Source organism: Salmo salar, chromosome ssa16 (assembly GCF_905237065.1).
Source record: "Salmo salar chromosome ssa16, Ssal_v3.1, whole genome shotgun sequence".
Lineage (NCBI taxonomy): Eukaryota > Metazoa > Chordata > Actinopteri > Salmoniformes > Salmonidae > Salmo > Salmo salar.
The window spans coordinates 50789848-50808184 of NC_059457.1; the positions used below are offsets into that span (position 1 = coordinate 50789848).

The 18337-nt window shown below is 43.3% G+C and overlaps 1 protein-coding gene across 4 annotated transcripts in view; it reads right to left on the reverse strand.

Moving 5' to 3' along the window:
- Window positions 1-18337, reverse strand: part of LOC106574138 (PEX5-related protein) — a 180177-nt gene that overhangs the window by 49493 nt on the left and 112347 nt on the right. For 3 of the 4 annotated variants that reach the window (XR_001321480.2, XM_045697394.1, XM_045697396.1), the window contains 3 exons: window positions 17876-17969; window positions 13306-13335; window positions 11515-11610 (listed from right to left, as the gene is read on the reverse strand). Coding sequence is in view for 3 of the 4 variants with exons in the window: in XM_045697394.1 (XP_045553350.1) it covers window positions 11515-11610; window positions 13306-13335; window positions 17876-17969 (220 nt within the window). In the remaining variant the exon portion in view is untranslated. The remainder of the gene's footprint in view (window positions 1-11514; window positions 11611-13305; window positions 13336-17875; window positions 17970-18337) is intronic. The other variant, XM_045697395.1, reaches the window with a different exon arrangement.

An 18337-nucleotide genomic window follows, 5' to 3' on the forward strand; every position in this document is an offset into this window, starting at 1 on the left:
CGGCAATTTAGGGGGAGTGATCTGTGATTACAGGGCCCGATATCGACAGTCCAAGCCAGAATTGCTGACCGAGCCAAAAGTGTCTCAGGCCCCCAATTGACGCTCCGGGATACTGTTACCAATCGATTCAACATTTGTCCGGGTGCATCTCCAAATATCATCACTTCTCGGAATTACCTGCCCTGAGCCAAGCACTTGTATACTAATCCATGTGATTTGAGAGCCTGGGACTTATGGCTCAGAGTCTCCAACAAGTCATCATTAACTCCAGCATCACTCACATTGGGAAGTGATCTCTAAGTGGGACGAGGGCTCCTTTTTGTGGAACTTCCCAACATGTTCTCACTGTATTCCTATCTTTACTCCATTATTCATTGACCTTCCCAGATACGTCTGTGTGTAACATCGTACTGTAGCCTTCAGTACAGCACATGTAACGCGATAGACCACAGGTCGCTCACATCAGTCAAAACAGGACATGCCCGTTGAACAGGAGCACTACTTACACCTTCTCTAAGAGAATAGTGGAGATACAACTGCCTTTATAAAGTATTCATACCCCTTGACTTATTCCACATTATGTTGTGTTACAGCCTGAATTTGCCCATCTACACACAATACCCCATAATGACAATGTGAAAACATGTTAGCAAATTTACTGAAAATGAAATAGAGAAATATCTCATTTACATAAGTATTCACACCCCTTTGCTAAGTATTCACATCAATTTGCACTCCAAATTGAGCTCAGGTGCATCCACTTCCATTTGATCATCTTTGAGATGTCACTAGAACTTGATTGGAGTCTACCTGTGGCCAATTCACTTGTTTGGACATGATTTAGAAAGAAACACACATCTATATAAGGTTCCACAGTTGACAGTGCATGTCAGAGCAGAAACTATACCATGAAGTCCAAGGAACTGTCCGTAAATCTCTGAGATTGTTATGAGGCATATATCTGGGTATAAAAAAATGTCTAGAGTGTTGAAAGTTTCCAAGAGCACAGTGGTATCCATCATTGGGAAATTGAAAAAATATGGAACTACCCAGACTCTGCCTAGAGCTGGCCGTTCGACCTAACTGAGCAACCGGGCAAGAAGGACCTAGGTTAGGGAGTTGACCAAGAACCCAATGACCACTCTGACAGAACTACAGAATTCCATAGCTGAGATGGGAGAACCTGCCAGAAGGACAACAGTCTCTACAGAATTTGTCTAGTTAAATAAAGGTTAAATAAAAATACAAAATTAAACTTTACCAATCTGGGCTATATGGGAGAGTGGCCAAATGGAAGCCACTGCTGAGAAAAAGGCACAGTTATCACACGTCTAGCACCATCCCTGTTCAGAAGCATGGTAATGGCAGCATCATGCTATGTGGATGCTTTTCAGAGGAAGGGACTGGGAGACTGGTAAGGATAGAGTGAACAATGATTGGAGCCAAATACAGGAAAAGCCATGATGAGAACCTGCTTCAGAGTGCAAACGACTGTAGACTGAGGGGAAGATTTACATTCCAACAGGACAATGACCCAAAGCATACAGCCAAAGCAACGCTGGAATGGCATCAGAACAAGAATGTGAAAGGCCGGCCCAGCCAAAGCCCAGACTTGATTCCCATTGAAAGTCTGTGGAAAGACTTGAAGATTGCTGGTCACTGCTGCTCCCCATCTAACTTAACAGAGCTTGAGAAAATCTGCAAGGTATAAAGGGAGAAAATCCCCAAATCCAGATGTGTGAAGCTGATACAGACATACCCAAGATCACTCAAAGCTGTAATCACCGCCAAAGGTTCTTCTACACTGAACAAAAATATAAACGCAACATGTAAAGTGTTGGTCCCATGTTTCATGAGCTGAAATAAAAAATCCCAGAAATGTTCCATATGCACAAAAAGCTTTTTTTTCTCAATTGTTTTACACAAATGTGTTTACATCCCTGTTAGTGAGTATTTCTCCTTTGCCAAGATAATCCATACACCTGACAGGTGTGGCATATCAAGAAGCTGATTAAACAGTATGATCTTTACACAGGTGCACTTTGTGCTGGGGACAATAAAAGGCCACTTTAAAATGTGCATTCAACACAATGCCACAGATGTCACAAGTTTTGAGGGAGTGTGCAATTGGCATGCTGACTGCAGGAATGTCCACCAGAGCTGTTGCCAGAGAATTTAATGTTCATTTCTCTACCATAAGCTGCCTCCAACGTCGTTTTAGAGAATTTGGCAGTACGTCCAACCTGCCTCACAACCGCATACCATGTGTAACCATGCCAGAACAGGACCTCCACATTCAGCTTCTTCACCTGAGGGATCGACTGAGTGGGGGTGATTTTTTAAAATTTCGATATTAAATTATTCCATTGCTGAGGCACTAATTCCAATCTCAGAATGCAATCGCCTTCTATTATTGCTCTGTGTAAATGGAATTTGAATTGCATCATTCCCTCATTACTATTTTCCCATAACAATATCTGGATCTCTCTCTTGAATTGAAGCTGTTTGCAATGGTGTCTCTTCATACCATTGTAGAGCATATCTGTTTTCACCAGACAGACAGCCTTCAAAGGTGAAAACTCATCAGTGGACCAAATGAGCATGAGTTTTGAACCAAAAGGTATTGTTCAAAGCCTGGTACGTACTCAGAGACATTTCCATGTTTCATATAATTGCAGCCTATCTGGTCACTGATGGGACCACTAGCTTTGTTCTCCTAATTCTCAATGGATGGGAGCACCACAGCTGAAGAGCTCCTATAATCACATAGTCCTATGATGAATCTACCTAGCTATATCTAATTACGGTGACTGTGCCTCCCCTGCTGTTTTACCTGATATGTCTGGCTCCACAATGGCTGACCTATTTACTTTCCTATTGTTAGATGGTGGAAACTCCCATGACCTCGAGCTGGTGCATTTAGTATGGACTATAATGCTGATAGCGAGTGTCATTGGGAGCGAGGTAGCACACAGTCACAACGGAGATAATTTTGCACAGAGATAATCAATCAAAAATAAATCAACCTAAAAGCAGCTTCAAGTAGACAGTGTTATTATACCAACGATTATCAAAGACGGTAAGTATAATGGGCTTGAACAGCGAAGTCGGAAAGTGATATTAGAAACTGTCTCATGGACGTATTTGTCACTAACGATGGAGTTCAACTTAGTGCTCAGGCTTATTGCAGTTTGTGATATCACTGTAGCTTATTGGTTTAAACCTCAATTACTCTAACCAATCAGCATCAACCTGTATCTGTAGGACAGAAGGGCTGCATCTCAATAGTTTCAAGTGGCTTTTTCTTCCTGTCTCCTCTGCACTGACCTGTGGACAGAAGCAATATGGTAGATGGATGGCTACTTAAAGTTGTCTAACTTGCCCAGTTCTATCACAGCAGCTCTAAATGAAGAGGAGACAAACTATTGAGATTCACCTGAGGGTTAAGAAGCTGTGAGTGTGACCAGCGATGTTTGAAACCCAACATCCTTCACACCATAAGACTGTGTTAGCCCACTGTGCTAAAGTCTAAGCATTAGCTCTGGGAAGTCTTCGGGTCTCAGGCAAATTAACTCAGGCAAATCACATGAAGCAGTACCTTCAATGTGTGCTTCTGCTATATTATGATTACACCTTGTTGTCTCTATCTTCAGGAACAATTCAAGAGTGAAATGCTTGAATGGCCCAGGTGCAGTTGACTGACCTTAAACAGGTAAGGTGTCCGAAATCCCTTTCCGCTTACCTCGACATAGGGCTGTAATGGTGACTGTAATGGTGAACGTATTACCACCAGTCATGACCGTAGTCAAATTCCATGTGACTGTTGAGTTACAGTAACTAAACTTCTCCAAAACTGTGCTCTGATGCAGCTGATGGTCATTAGTAGCCTACCAAACCTGTTAACAACCAGTCGCTAACTGCCTGGTACTCAGTGGTCTATTGTCCCTCTAATCACTCTGACATCAATGCTAATGCATTCGAAAATCTAATCAAACACTTCATGAGAGCCCAATGAGCCCATGTTGCACAACATTTCTATTGGCTATGCAATTGCGTGACAAAACAGAGTGATGGACTCTACTAAAAAGAGGAGGATCCCGTCAGTTTTCTATATTTATTTCTCAACTTTCCTAATATTAAGCACCTTTCTTTGCTTTGCAACTGGAGTAGCCTACCTGGCTACCCGTCCTCCATTCGCTATTCAAGTGCATACGAATTGCGTATTTCTTCCCCCGCCCGCACTGAAAGGTGCATGATAATGGCCCATTCAAAATGAAAACTAATTTCACACATATATTATTTAGTATACTGTAAAAACAAGATTAGACTGAGAATAGTCTGGGTAAAAATATTATTGTGAATTATGCCCAAAGTGTGCAGTCTGAGGCAAGAAACAGCATATGCATTTGTTTGCAACTTTTTCAAATCATAGTCGCATGCATCATGTTAATTTGTGTATTTTTTATTTAACCTTTATTTAACTATGCAAGTCAGTTAAGATCAAATTGTTATTTACAATGACGGCCTACCCCGGCCAAACCCAGACGACGCTGGGTCAATTGTGCGCCGCCCTATGGGACTCCCAATCACGGCCGGATGTGATACAGCCTGGATGCCTGGATGTAGCCTAGTCCATAGGCCTATACGTTTTGATAAGGTTTGCATCAAAACTAAAGTGGCCAAATACTGTAACTCTAAGCATAGCCTGTAGGCCTGGGACTCCTGGAACAAGGTTGGAGAGCCAATAGTCTACATGTGTTTTTACAAGCCCAGTCATTGTGCAATCGCTTGTGAAAACAAAGTGATGGTCTCTATTAAAAAGAGGAGGGTTCCAGTCCAGTCATTGTGCAATCGTGTGTGAAAGAGGTTTGACTGGTCACTATTTAGAAGAGGTTCACAGATTTCTTGTGCTGATATTTTTATTGCTCAATTCTTAACCCAATGAGCTCCACGTGATGCCTTTTAAACAATGGAATGTATCTATTTCTTCTGCATCCACCATTAGTCAGTGTGATTAATGGGAGGCTGAGATAGAGCGGTGTTTGTGAGACAAGGGCGGATACCGCTGGAGCCCGGGGCCGGGTCTTGTTTACCACAAACTATTAAAAACAAACTATGAAATGCTGAGACTCTCACGAACATATGTAACATGTATCGCTCTATGATGCTCACAAGCTAGACAAGAGTCGCTAGAAGGTAAGGGGTCCATCTACACAGAAGATCACAGGTAATCCATGGACATAGTGCCTATCATACTGTAATAAGCTCACATAGTTGCTGTCACAAACTCCACACAGTTGTCACTGAGTAGTTGGATATTCATTTCCCACTGAGTAAACCATTTATGTACTTACAGCATTCATATACATTTTGCTTTGTTTGTGCTTTGGCGGACCTTATTTGTTGTATTGACATTTGTCAATAAAACTCATGAATACAACTGTTTATATGTCGGACCTTATTTGTTGCACTGACATTTGTCAATAAAACTCATGAATACAACTGTTTATATGTCGGACCTTATTTGTTGCATTGACATTTGTCAATAAAACTCATGAATACAACTGTTTATGTCAAATTGTTTTGTGTTCTACTTGTAGCCCTGGTTGTCCTGAAAAGAACATGGTAAAGCACTTCATTATGAAGCTAAATATAAGGACTGGTCAGGCAGATACTTGGTACAACACTTCATTATGAGGCTAAATATAAGGACTGGTCAGGCAGATACTTGGTACAACACTTCATTATGAAGCTAAATATAAGGACTGGTCAGGCAGATACTTGGTACAACACTTCATTATGAAGCTAAATATAAGGACTGGTCAGGCAGATACTTGGTACAACACTTCATTATGAGGCTAAATATAAGGACTGGTCAGGCAGATACTTGGTACAACACTTCATTATGAGGCTAAATATAAGGACTGGTCAGGCAGATACTTGGTACAACACTTCATTATGAGGCTAAATATAAGGACTGGTCAGGCAGATACTTGGTACAACACTTCATTATGAAGCTAAATATAAGGACTGGTCAGGCAGATACTTGGTACAACACTTCATTATGAGGCTAAATATAAGGACTGGTCAGGCAGATACTTGGTACAACACTTCATTATGAGGCTAAATATAAGGACTGGTCAGGCAGATACTTGGTACAACACTTCATTATGAAGCTAAATATAAGGACTGGTCAGGCAGATACTTGGTACAACACTTCATTATGAAGCTAAATATAAGGACTGGTCAGGCAGATACTTGGTACAACACTTCATTATGAAGCTAAATATAAGGACTGGTCAGGCAGATACTTGGTACAACACTTCATTATGAAGCTAAATATAAGGACGGGTCAGGCAGATAAATAAAAAGGCCCTTTTTTTCTGGGGTCTCGGGACTGGTAGGGTTCAACTTAAGCATATTAATCTGCTTTACAACTGGCGTAGCTTACCTGGCATATTGAAAACGTAACCATGGGAAGCACTTCCTCCATTCGCTATTCGAGTGCAGGCTACGGATTTTTTAGTTTGTTTTTGTGAGCCATTCTAAATCAAAAATCATTCCAGAACATATATTAGGCTATATGTAAATAACATATTACATTTAGAATTGTCTGTTGGGTGAGAATATTATAAAGTGCTTGTCAAATTATGAATGAGAGACTGATGTAAGTGTGTGAAGCCTGTGTAGGAAACAGCAGATCAAATACAGGCCTTTCATGTAACATGTTTCAAATCATCATTAGAGTTGCTTCATGCAGCCTTACAATTTATTAGTAATCAAAACATATAGCCTAAGGTTTTTTAACTAACGTTGCATAAATAACTCTAATTAAGCATAGGAGGACCTGTTTCAAGTTATCACTATGTAAACAGCTTACTGCAGAATAGCGGAATGTGTGCCATCCCTTGGAAATCATTTTGTAAAAAGATTCAATATTTTTGTGTTCAGTTGTATTCTTCTTATTATAAAATAATATAAAATAATGCACCAGGAATTATAAGCAAATCTTGTCTGCTACATTTTTAATATATTTTTTTACCTTTATTTAAAATGAACTAGTGTAGCCCACAGCCATATGGCATAGCCAGATCAGGGCCTAACATAAGGACAACTCAGTATGCTATTCTGTTCTTCTGAAATAGACTACGTCATAATGTTTCGTCCGACCTGCTTAAAATAAATCATGGATTTATTGTGACGGTGTAGGCCTGGGGTAGGTAACCATGGTCCTGGAGTGCCTCATGCACTTCATGTTTTAAAAAAAAATGTAGTTGAATTTAGTCAATAATTGAGCTGATCAATTAGCTCAGTTGATCAGGTGTGGTGCCTAGTTGGAACAAGTAGGCACCTGCAGTAGCTGTGGCACTGTTCCTGCAGTAGCTGTGGCACTGTTCCTGCAGTAGCTGTGGCACTGTTCCTGCAGTAGCTGTGGCACTGCTCCTGCAGTAGCTGTGGCACTGTTCCTGCAGTAGCTGTGGCACTGTTCCTGCAGTAGCTGTGGCACTGTTCCTGCAGTAGCTGTGGCACTCCAGGAACAGGGTTGCCTACCCATGTTGTAGGCTATATTAAATGGATTTATTAGACTTTTTAAAATGTAGATGTTTCAAAGGTCCGTATCGGTGGCTTGTAGGCAACGCGTGGAAGCCCAGAGATGCTAAATGCATTTATGTTAATAGGTAACATCTTGATATCTGATAATAGTTGTTTGGGCTCCGTATCCTGCTGCCACCTGGTTTTCCCTTTGCATGGCAGTTACCGGCTGATAAAATTTAATGACCGCCACAGCCCTAGCTCGACAGATGCCTCGGTGTGCTCAAACTCAAACCCCCTCCTCTTACCTCCACAGCTGCCTTGGCTCGCTCAAACTCAATCCCCCTCCTCTTATCTCCACAGCTGCCTTGGCTCGCTCAAACTCAATCCCCCTCCTCTTACCTCCACAGCTGTCTTGGCTCGCTCAAACTCAATCCCCCTCCTGTTACCTCCACAGCTGCCTTGGCTCGCTCAAACTCAAACCCCCTCCTCTTACCTCCACAGCTGCCTTGGCTCGCTCAAACTCAATCCCCCTCCTCTTACCTCCACAGCTGCCTTGGCTCGCTCAAACTCAATCCCCCTCCTCTTACCTCCACAGCTGCCTTGGCTCGCTCAAACTCAATCCCCCTCCTCTTACCTCCACAGCTGCCTTGGCTCGCTCAAACTCAATCCCCCTCCTCTTACCTCCACAGCTGCCTTGGCTCGCTCAAACTCAATCCCCTCCTCTTACCTCCACAGCTGCCTTGGCTCGCTCAAACTCAATCCCCTCCTCTTACCTCCACAGTTGCCTTGGCTCGCTCAAACTCAATCCCCCTCCTCTTACCTCCACAGCTGCCTTGGCTCGCTCAAACTCAATTCCCCTCCTCTTACCTCCACAGCTGCCTTGGCTCGCTCAAACTCAATCCCCCTCCTCTTACCTCCACAGCTGCCTTGGCTCGCTCAAACTCAATCCCCCTCCTCTTACCTCCACAGCTGCCTTGGCTCGCTCAAACTCAATCCCCCTCCTCTTACCTCCACAGCTGCCTTGGCTCGCTCAAACTCAATCCCCCTCCTCTTACCTCCACAGCTGCCTTGGCTCGCTCAAACTCAATCCCCCTCCTCTTACCTCCACAGCTGCCTTGGCTCGCTCAAACTCAATCCCCCTCCTCTTACCTCCACAGCTGCCTTGGCTCGCTCAAACTCAATCCCCTCCTCTTACCTCCACAGCTGCCTTGGCTCGCTCAAACTCAATCCCCTCCTCTTACCTCCACAGTTGCCTTGGCTCGCTCAAACTCAATCCCCCTCCTCTTACCTCCACAGCTGCCTTGGCTCGCTCAAACTCAATTCCCCTCCTCTTACCTCCACAGCTGCCTTGGCTCGCTCAAACTCAATCCCCCTCCTCTTACCTCCACAGCTGCCTTGGCTCGCTCAAACTCATCCCCCCTCCTCTTACCTCCACAGCTGCCTTGGCTCGCTCAAACTCAATCCCCCTCCTCTTACCTCCACAGCTGCCTCGCTCAAACTCATTCCCCCTCCTCTTACCTCCACAGCTGCCTTGGCTCGCTCAAACTCATTCCCCCTCCTCTTACCTCCACAGCTGCCTTGGCTCGCTCAAACTCAATCCCCCTCCTCTTACCTCCACAGCTGCCTTGGCTCGCTCAAATCTTACCTCCACAGCTGCCTTGGCTCGCTCAAACTCATCCCCCCTCCTCTTACCTCCACAGCTGCCTTGGCTCGCTCAAACTCAAGCCCCCTCCTCTTACCTCCACAGCTGCCTTGGCTCGCTCAAACTCAATTCCCCTCCTCTTACCTCCACAGCTGCCTTGGCTCGCTCAAACTCAACCCCCCTCCTCTTACCTCCACAGCTGCCTTGGCTCGCTCAAACTCAATCCCCCTCCTCTTACCTCCACAGCTGCCTTGGCTCGCTCAAACTCATCCCCCTCCTCTTACCTCCACAGCTGCCTTGGCTCGCTCAAACTCAATCCCCCTCCTCTTACCTCCACAGCTGCCTTGGCTCGCTCAAACTCAATCCCCCTCCTCTTACCTCCACAGCTGCCTTGGCTCGCTCAAACTCAATCCCCCTCCTCTTACCTCCACAGCTGCCTTGGCTCGCTCAAACTCAATCCCCCTCCTCTTACCTCCACAGCTGCCTTGGCTCGCTCAAACTCAATCCCCCTCCTCTTACCTCCACAGTTGCCTTGGCTCGCTCAAACTCAATCCCCCTCCTCTTACCTCCACAGTTGCCTTGGCTCGCTCAAACTCAATTCCCCTCCTCTTACCTCCACAGCTGCCTTGGCTCGCTCAAACTCAATCCCCCTCCTCTTACCTCCACAGCTGCCTCGCTCAAACTCATTCCCCCTCCTCTTACCTCCACAGCTGCCTTGGCTCGCTCAAACTCATTCCCCCTCCTCTTACCTCCACAGCTGCCTTGGCTCGCTCAAACTCAATCCCCCTCCTCTTACCTCCACAGCTGCCTTGGCTCGCTCAAACTCAATCCCCCTCCTCTTACCTCCACAGCTGCCTTGGCTCGCTCAAACTCAATCCCCCTCCTCTTACCTCCACAGCTGCCTTGGCTCGCTCAAACTCAATTCCCCTCCTCTTACCTCCACAGCTGCCTTGGCTCGCTCAAACTCAATCCCCCTCCTCTTACCTCCACAGTTGCCTTGGCTCGCTCAAACTCAATCCCCCTCCTCTTACCTCCACAGCTGCCTTGGCTCGCTCAAACTCAATTCCCCTCCTCTTACCTCCACACCTGCCTTGGCTCGCTCAAACTCAATCCCCCTCCTCTTACCTCCACAGCTGCCTTGGCTCGCTCAAACTCAATCCCCCTCCTCTTACCTCCACAGCTGCCTTGGCTCGCTCAAACTCAATCCCCCTCCTCTTACCTCCACAGCTGCCTTGGCTCGCTCAAACTCAATCCCCCTCCTCTTACCTCCACAGTTGCCTTGGCTCGCTCAAACTCAATCCCCCTCTTACCTCCACAGCTGCCTTGGCTCGCTCAAACTCAATCCCCCTCCTCTTACCTCCACAGCTGCCTTGGCTCGCTCAAACTCAATCCCCCTCCTCTTACCTCCACAGCTGCCTCGCTCAAACTCATTCCCCCTCCTCTTACCTCCACAGCTGCCTTGGCTCGCTCAAACTCATTCCCCCTCCTCTTACCTCCACAGCTGCCTTGGCTCGCTCAAACTCAATCCCCCTCCTCTTACCTCCACAGCTGCCTTGGCTCGCTCAAACTCAATCCCCCTCCTCTTACCTCCACAGCTGCCTTGGCTCGCTCAAACTCAATCCCCCTCCTCTTACCTCCACAGCTGCCTTGGCTCGCTCAAACTCAATTCCCCTCCTCTTACCTCCACAGCTGCCTTGGCTCGCTCAAACTCAATCCCCCTCCTCTTACCTCCACAGTTGCCTTGGCTCGCTCAAACTCAATCCCCCTCCTCTTACCTCCACAGCTGCCTTGGCTCGCTCAAACTCAATTCCCCTCCTCTTACCTCCACACCTGCCTTGGCTCGCTCAAACTCAATCCCCCTCCTCTTACCTCCACAGCTGCCTTGGCTCGCTCAAACTCAATCCCCCTCCTCTTACCTCCACAGCTGCCTTGGCTCGCTCAAACTCAATCCCCCTCCTCTTACCTCCACAGCTGCCTTGGCTCGCTCAAACTCAATCCCCCTCCTCTTACCTCCACAGTTGCCTTGGCTCGCTCAAACTCAATCCCCCTCTTACCTCCACAGCTGCCTTGGCTCGCTCAAACTCAATCCCCCTCCTCTTACCTCCACAGCTGCCTTGGCTCGCTCAAACTCAATCCCCCTCCTCTTACCTCCACAGCTGCCTTGGCTCGCTCAAACTCAATCCCCCTCCTCTTACCTCCGCAGCTGCCTTGGCTCGCTCAAACTCAATCCCCCTCCTCTTACCTCCACAGCTGCCTTGGCTCGCTCAAACTCAATCCCCCTCCTCTTACCTCCACAGCTGCCTTGGCTCGCTCAAACTCAATCCCCCTCCTCTTACCTCCACAGCTGCCTTGGCTCGCTCAAACTCTTCCTCCAGGGACTGGTTTCTGGACAGGAGGGCACCGCCACCGAACCGCTCTTTACTCAAACGGCCCTGTCACACACACACACACACACACACACACACACACACACACACACACACACACACACACACACACACACACACACACACACACACACACACACACACACACACACACACACAGCCGGGCGAAAGGAGAGGAGACAGACAGACAGAGAGGGGTGCAGGGTCAGCCATCTCTGCCTTCCCCGGGGAGGGGTAAATATCTCTGCCTCGGCAAAGCCTTTGACATGCTCATAACCCTGAAATGTGCTGATGGTAGCATTGTTATAGCATCTGACAATGCCTCGTGCTGCTTTTGAAAAGAAGTGGACCAGTTTGCATTTCTACATGTCTTGTACTTTGTGTATATGTATACATGTTTTGTGACTGCGCAACATATCTAGCAAAACTGGTACCAAATATGAATTGTGCTGAAATAGCGTAATGTGTTTGGATGTAGTGCATTACTAGAGTAACTGGTGATGTCTGTAGCCTAAGGCTAGGGAATCAATTATGGAGACCAAGGAATTAAAATGAAGTTCATGTTCCATACAGGGAGACATTTTGTAGCTCTCAGGTAGAACACAAGTCAGTGTCCTCCCACTGCCACAGCTGCCCGGTTGTCACATTCTGATGACTAATCTGTTCTGTAAAACCTGGTGTCAGCTCAGCCATTACCTGTAACATTCCATGTTCCATTTCCATAGCTGGCCATTAGAAGGACACGATTTATGCGAGGTCTAATTGAAGTTGGCTTATCTAGATATTAACGGCCTCCAGAGAATTAGCTCCCCCCCCCCCGCTTAATGTTGCCTACTACGTCATGCAATTTAAAATGGTATAAAGGAAAAAAAAACGAAAAACATGCAGTGTCTAAAGTTTATTTCCCAGTTTTCCAAGCAGTTCTACATGCTGTTGTGTGTAAAATGTCAAGGCCCAGTGGTACAGGAAAGCTGTAGGGAGGTGTGAAGGATTTTAGTCGGTTTTAGTCTTTTTTCATATATAGCCAAGTTATCATTACTCATTGTATTTATTCATTGCATTATTATCTTTCTATTTTTCTCTCTGTGTTATTCGGAACGGGCCCGTAAGTAAGCATTTCACTGTTAGTTTACGAAACACCTGTTGTTTACGAAGCATGTGACAAATAAATGTTTTATTTATTTTGATTTCCTCTGTCAACATATTGCGTGCGTGACCACCTGCCAAGTAAAGGAAACCAAAGCCGCTGTTTACAGTATCGCTGTCGGTGACTTACAATGGTTCCCCTGGGGTGAAACAAATGTAGCGTTTGTTTGCGTATAACTCCCCATCTTCGGTGGCCATCTTTAACCCAAAATCTATTATTTAGAGGTTGCTTAGCCGGTCTCTGTGAGATACACTGTGGGCTTGAATGGGCTCAGAGTAAAGCTACTGAATTACTCATGATCTATTCATCTAATAATGGTCGGATAGTAACAGGAGTCTCAGGCTAACCTGTATAGAGACCACGGCCACTGAGGAGGGAAGCGCTCGACATTTGGACCTCAGAGCAACACAAAGGAACAATTTCAAAAGCCAACATGGACCCCTCTCAGTTGATCTACTTTTGTCATCCAAAACGTTACCCTTGTTGTGGAACCGTCAATACATATTTCTTCTGGTTTGGATTCTGTGGTGATGTTGTCTGTTCAGTGCAAATGTCTTTTGATATTATAGGAAAGGATGCATAGAGGGGCTTACATGTCTTCCACTAATATACTGTCTGTTGAGCTGTAATGGAAGAATATGAGGTGTTAGCACAAGATGGCGGGTTAAAACACGGTCACATCACAGGGATTCAGTACAGTGACTGGAATTATGGTTTGCATGCGTCTCAATTAGGGTTGCAAAGGGAGGGCACGTTACTGGTAACTTTAAAAATGTACCAGTAAACTACAGATTTTCTTTTTTACTTTTAAGGATTTTAAGTAATTTTCATAACATGTGAAATATATAAAAATAATAAAATAAGATGTTTTAAATATGAAAAATAGAATGACAAATGTGTAAAACATCCTTGATATAACCCATCAACTTAGTGAATACTATTATATTTTTTACACATTTTTATTTATTTTATTATGTGATATGTCATATGTTTGTTGTAAATGTCATGGTGCTGAACTGGCGGCAGTTGTGAAAAAATTCAATAGTTGGAAGAGTTGCATAGTTAATTGCAAATGATATCATTGTTGATTCAAAGATTGTTTCATTAATTAGGCTATTTTCTCTTGAACCATATGGTCTATCCACTAGAAACTCATGAAAAAGTACACAGATATACACTACTGTTCAAAAGTTTGGGGTCACTTAGAAATGTCCTTGTTTTTGAAAGAAAAGCACATTTTTTATCCATTACAATAACATCAAATTGATCAGAAATACAGTGTAGACATTGTTAATGTTGTAAATGACTATTGTAGCTGGAAACAGCTGATTTTTTAATGGAATATCTACATAGGCGTACAGAGGCCCATTATCAGCAACTATCACTCCTGTGTTCCAATTGCACATTGTGTTAGCTAATCCAAGTTTTTCATTTTAAAAGGCTAATTGATCATTAGAAAAACCCTTTTGCAATTATGTTAGCACAGCTAAAAACTGTTGTACTGAGTAAAGAAGCAATAAAACTGGCCTTCTTTAGACTAGTTGAGTATCTGGAGAATGAGCATTTGTGGGTTTGATTACAGGCTCAAAATGGCCAGAAACAAAACACTTTCTTCTGAAACTCGTCAGTCTATTCTTGTTCTGAGAAATGAAGGCTGTTCCATGCGAGAAATTGCCAAGAAACTGAAGATCTCATACAACGCTGTGTACTACTCCCTTCACAGAACAGCGCAAACTGGCTCTAACCAGAATAGAAAGAGGAGTGGGAGGCCCCGGTGCACAACTGAGCAAGAGGACAAGTACATTAGAGTGTCTAGTTTGAGAAATAGACACCTCACAAGTCCTCAACTGGCAGCTTCATTAAATAGCACCCGCAAAACACCAGTCTTAACGTCAACAGTGAAGAGGCGACTCCGGGATGCTGGCCTAGACAGAGTTGCAAAGAAAAAGACATATCTCAGACTGGCCAATAAAAATTCAAGCTTAAGATGGGCCAAAGAACATAGACACTTGACAGAGGAAGATTGGAAAAAAGTGCTATGGACAGACGAATCTGAGTTTGACGTGTTCAGATCACAAAGAAGAACATTTGTGAGATGCAGAAAAAATTATACGATGCTGGAGGAGTGCTTGATGCCATCTGTCAAGCATGGTGGAGGCAATGTGATGGTCTGGGGGTGCTTTGGTGCTGGTAAAGTGGGATATTTGTACAGGGTAAAAGGGATCTTGAAGAAGAAAGGCTATCACTCCATTTTGCAACGCCATGCCATACCCTGTGGACAGCGCTTAATTGGAGCCAATTTCCTCCTACAACAGGACAATGACCCAAAGCGCAGCTCCAAGCTATGCAATTACTATTTAGGGAAGAAGTCAGCAGTCAGCTGGTATTCTGTCTATAATGAAGTGGTCAGCACAGTCACCGGATCTCAACCCTATTGAGCTGTTGTGGGAGCAGCTTGACTGTATGGTACGTAAGAAGTGCCCATCAAGTCAATCCAACTTGTGGGAGGTGCTTCAGGAAGCATGGGGTGAAATCTCTTCCAATTACCTCAACAAATTGACAACTAGAATGCCAAAGGTCTGCAAGGCTGTAATTGCTGCAAATGGAGGATTATTTGACGAAAGCAAAGTTTGAAGGACACAATTATTATTTCAATTAAATGTTTTATTTATAACCTTATCAACATCTTGACTATATTTCCTATTCATTTTGCAACTCATTTCATGTGTGTTTTCACATGAACTTTTGAACGGTAGTAAAAATATTTAGAACAAAATAGAAAGGTACATTTCCTGAAGAAAATGTGGTGTGCTTGCTAGCTTGTTTTAAAGTATTTATGTTTGTGAAATAGGTTATAGTAGTGGTAGTGACTGCAGTAGTAATGGTGGTGACTGGTTATAGTTGATAAAAGTAGGTATATGGAAAGATTGATTGGTTGGTTGATTGGATAAGACAGGATAGGATGAAACATGTAAAAGTTGGTTTGGTCTCTCTAGTTACTGTTGGTGAGTTATTTCATGCAAATTTGTGTACATTTATATAGTTATAGTTTTGAAGAATTTGACGTTAGGATAGCCTGACCATGAGAAATTTGTGTACATTTATATAGTTATAGTTTTGAAGAATTTGACATTAGGATAGCCTGACCATGAGGAAGTTGTGTACATTTATATAGTTATAGTTTTGAAGAATTTGATGTTAGGATAGCCTGACCATGAGGAAGTTGTGTACATTTATACAGTTATAGTTTTGAAGAATTTGACGTTAGGATAGCCTGACCATGAGGAAGTTGTGTACATTTATATAGTTATAGTTTTGAAGAATTTGACGTTAGGATAGCCTGACCATGAAGAAGTTGCTTTTGTGTCTCTAGCTTGGACATTTTATGCAAATTTTAAATGGTTATAGTAAAAAAAAAAGTATAACTGGCATAAACGCAAGGAACAGCTCAAGGTTGGTTTGATGTTGATAGCTTAAACGATGTAAGACCAGTGGTGAATCCAAATACCTCCCATTCAAGCCTATGGAGCTTTTATGAACATTTAAAATGATTATTGTTCAAAAAGTATAAATGGTATAAAAATTCGGAATGCAAGCAATCTAATCTGAATGCAAGCAATTTGAACATCTGAACTTTGGTTTGGTGTTGATAGTTTAAACGGTGTAATTGTCACGTCCTGACCATAGTAAGTTGTTATTTTCTATGGTAGAGTAGGTCAGGGCGTGACAGGGGGGTTTTCTATGTAGTTATGTTCTAGTTTTGTATTTCTATGTTGGGTTGTTCTAGTTTTTGTATTTCTATGTTGGGCTTTGTTTGAGATGATCTCCAATTAGAGGCAGCTGGTCATCGTTGTCTCTAATTGGAGGTCATATTTAAGTTGGTGTTTGTCCCACCTGGGTTTGTGGGAGATTAATTTTGAGTAGTGTATGTTTCACCTCTGTGTCACGGTTTGTTGTTTTGTCATTCAGTTCATTTATGTTATGCATAGTTTCACAGTATAAATAAAATGTGGAACGACACACACGCTGCACTTTGGTCCGCTTCTCCTTCCTACGACAACCTTGACAGTAAGAGGAGAAACGTGCCAAAATGTTCAACCTGGACTCAGGGGTAGATAACATAGTAAATGGAAATCTGTCTCCTCCATTTAATATAATGTTACGTTTCGTATGGTATGTATTAATTTAGGGATGTCCATTATCTATCTCGTATGATACTGTATGTTTACGAATTACAATTCGTATGATATATTATGAATTGCAATTCGTACAATATGTTAAGAATTTGCAATACATATGATGTTACGAATTCCAATTAAGCTAATGTTAGCTAGGTGGCTAATGTTAGCTAGGCTAGGGGTTAGGGGTTAAGATGAGGTTAAATGGTTAGGGGAAGGGTTAGCTAACATGCTAAGTAGTTGCAAAGCAGCTAAAAAAGTAGTAAATAGTTGCAAAGTGGCTAACATGCTAAAGTTGTCCGTGGTGAGATTCAAACCGGAAACCTTTGGGTTACTTCATGTTATAAAGTAAACTTCTGTCTTATGTAACCATACCAAACATTACATATCACACTAATGAGTGTATCGTATTTACCTTTACTATATTACAACTAGTGTATGAGACCAGGCTGAAATTTTCTCCATGTATATCAATGGCCCTTTTATTGTCATTGAAATGCATTGGGAGCTCATTTAAATATTGTTGTAGTACAAAAAGTATAAATACTGTCAAATATTTTCTCAAGCAATCTAAGCTGGGGGCAGTTGGCACATTTCAAAAGTTGTTTTCATGTTAATAGTCTGAATCGTTTAATAGGTAGTATGTAAGAAATATAGAGTTGTGTTTTACCTTTACCTTCATTTTATATTCATTCATTTAAAAAAGTTATTCAAGTATAAATTACAAACTTGACTTATTAATTACCAAAATGACCCAAATTGCAGGTTGTTTTACAACCCTAGTACCAATCAACTTCCATCAAACAAAGTTGAATCCTCTCAACATGTCACAGAGAAGCCTACCACACTTCTAATCAAAACAATACACATTTTAGGTAAAACGCTTTCAACTTCAAAGGACTGTTGATTTCAAGTGCAGACAGAAGAGACAATAATGGTCTGGCTCAGCAATGACTACTCAGGACCCCATAGCCAAGGCACTTACTTGAAATGCTAGAGCTGGCTCGGCCTCTGCTATGGTATTTACTTCCAAAGAGCTCTTGGAGGGTGGCTCTGATTGTGTTTTGCAGTCTATGGACCTAAAGAGAAAGGACAGAAAGGACAGTTGAATCAATAATACATGCATTAATTACTCCCCAAACACGATTAAGTCAGAGCACTTTACTTTCTTCAGCTTTCTTGATGATGCTTGAACAGTGTGCAGACCTTCCGAAAGGCTCTTTATTTCCAATGTACTGTATGTTCAGGGTTTTGTCTTTATAGCGACCGATTCCTCTTAAGCAATGGGCTGCACTACACTAGATTAATTGAATGAGTGTTTTTTGGTTACCATTTCTGTGATAATGACAATTTCCAATACCACCTGCAGTAGATACAGTAAGGCAGACATCTAGTGAATAGGGAGGGGATGTCCTTTAGTTGACCTTTTCAGCATGCACAAAAGGGG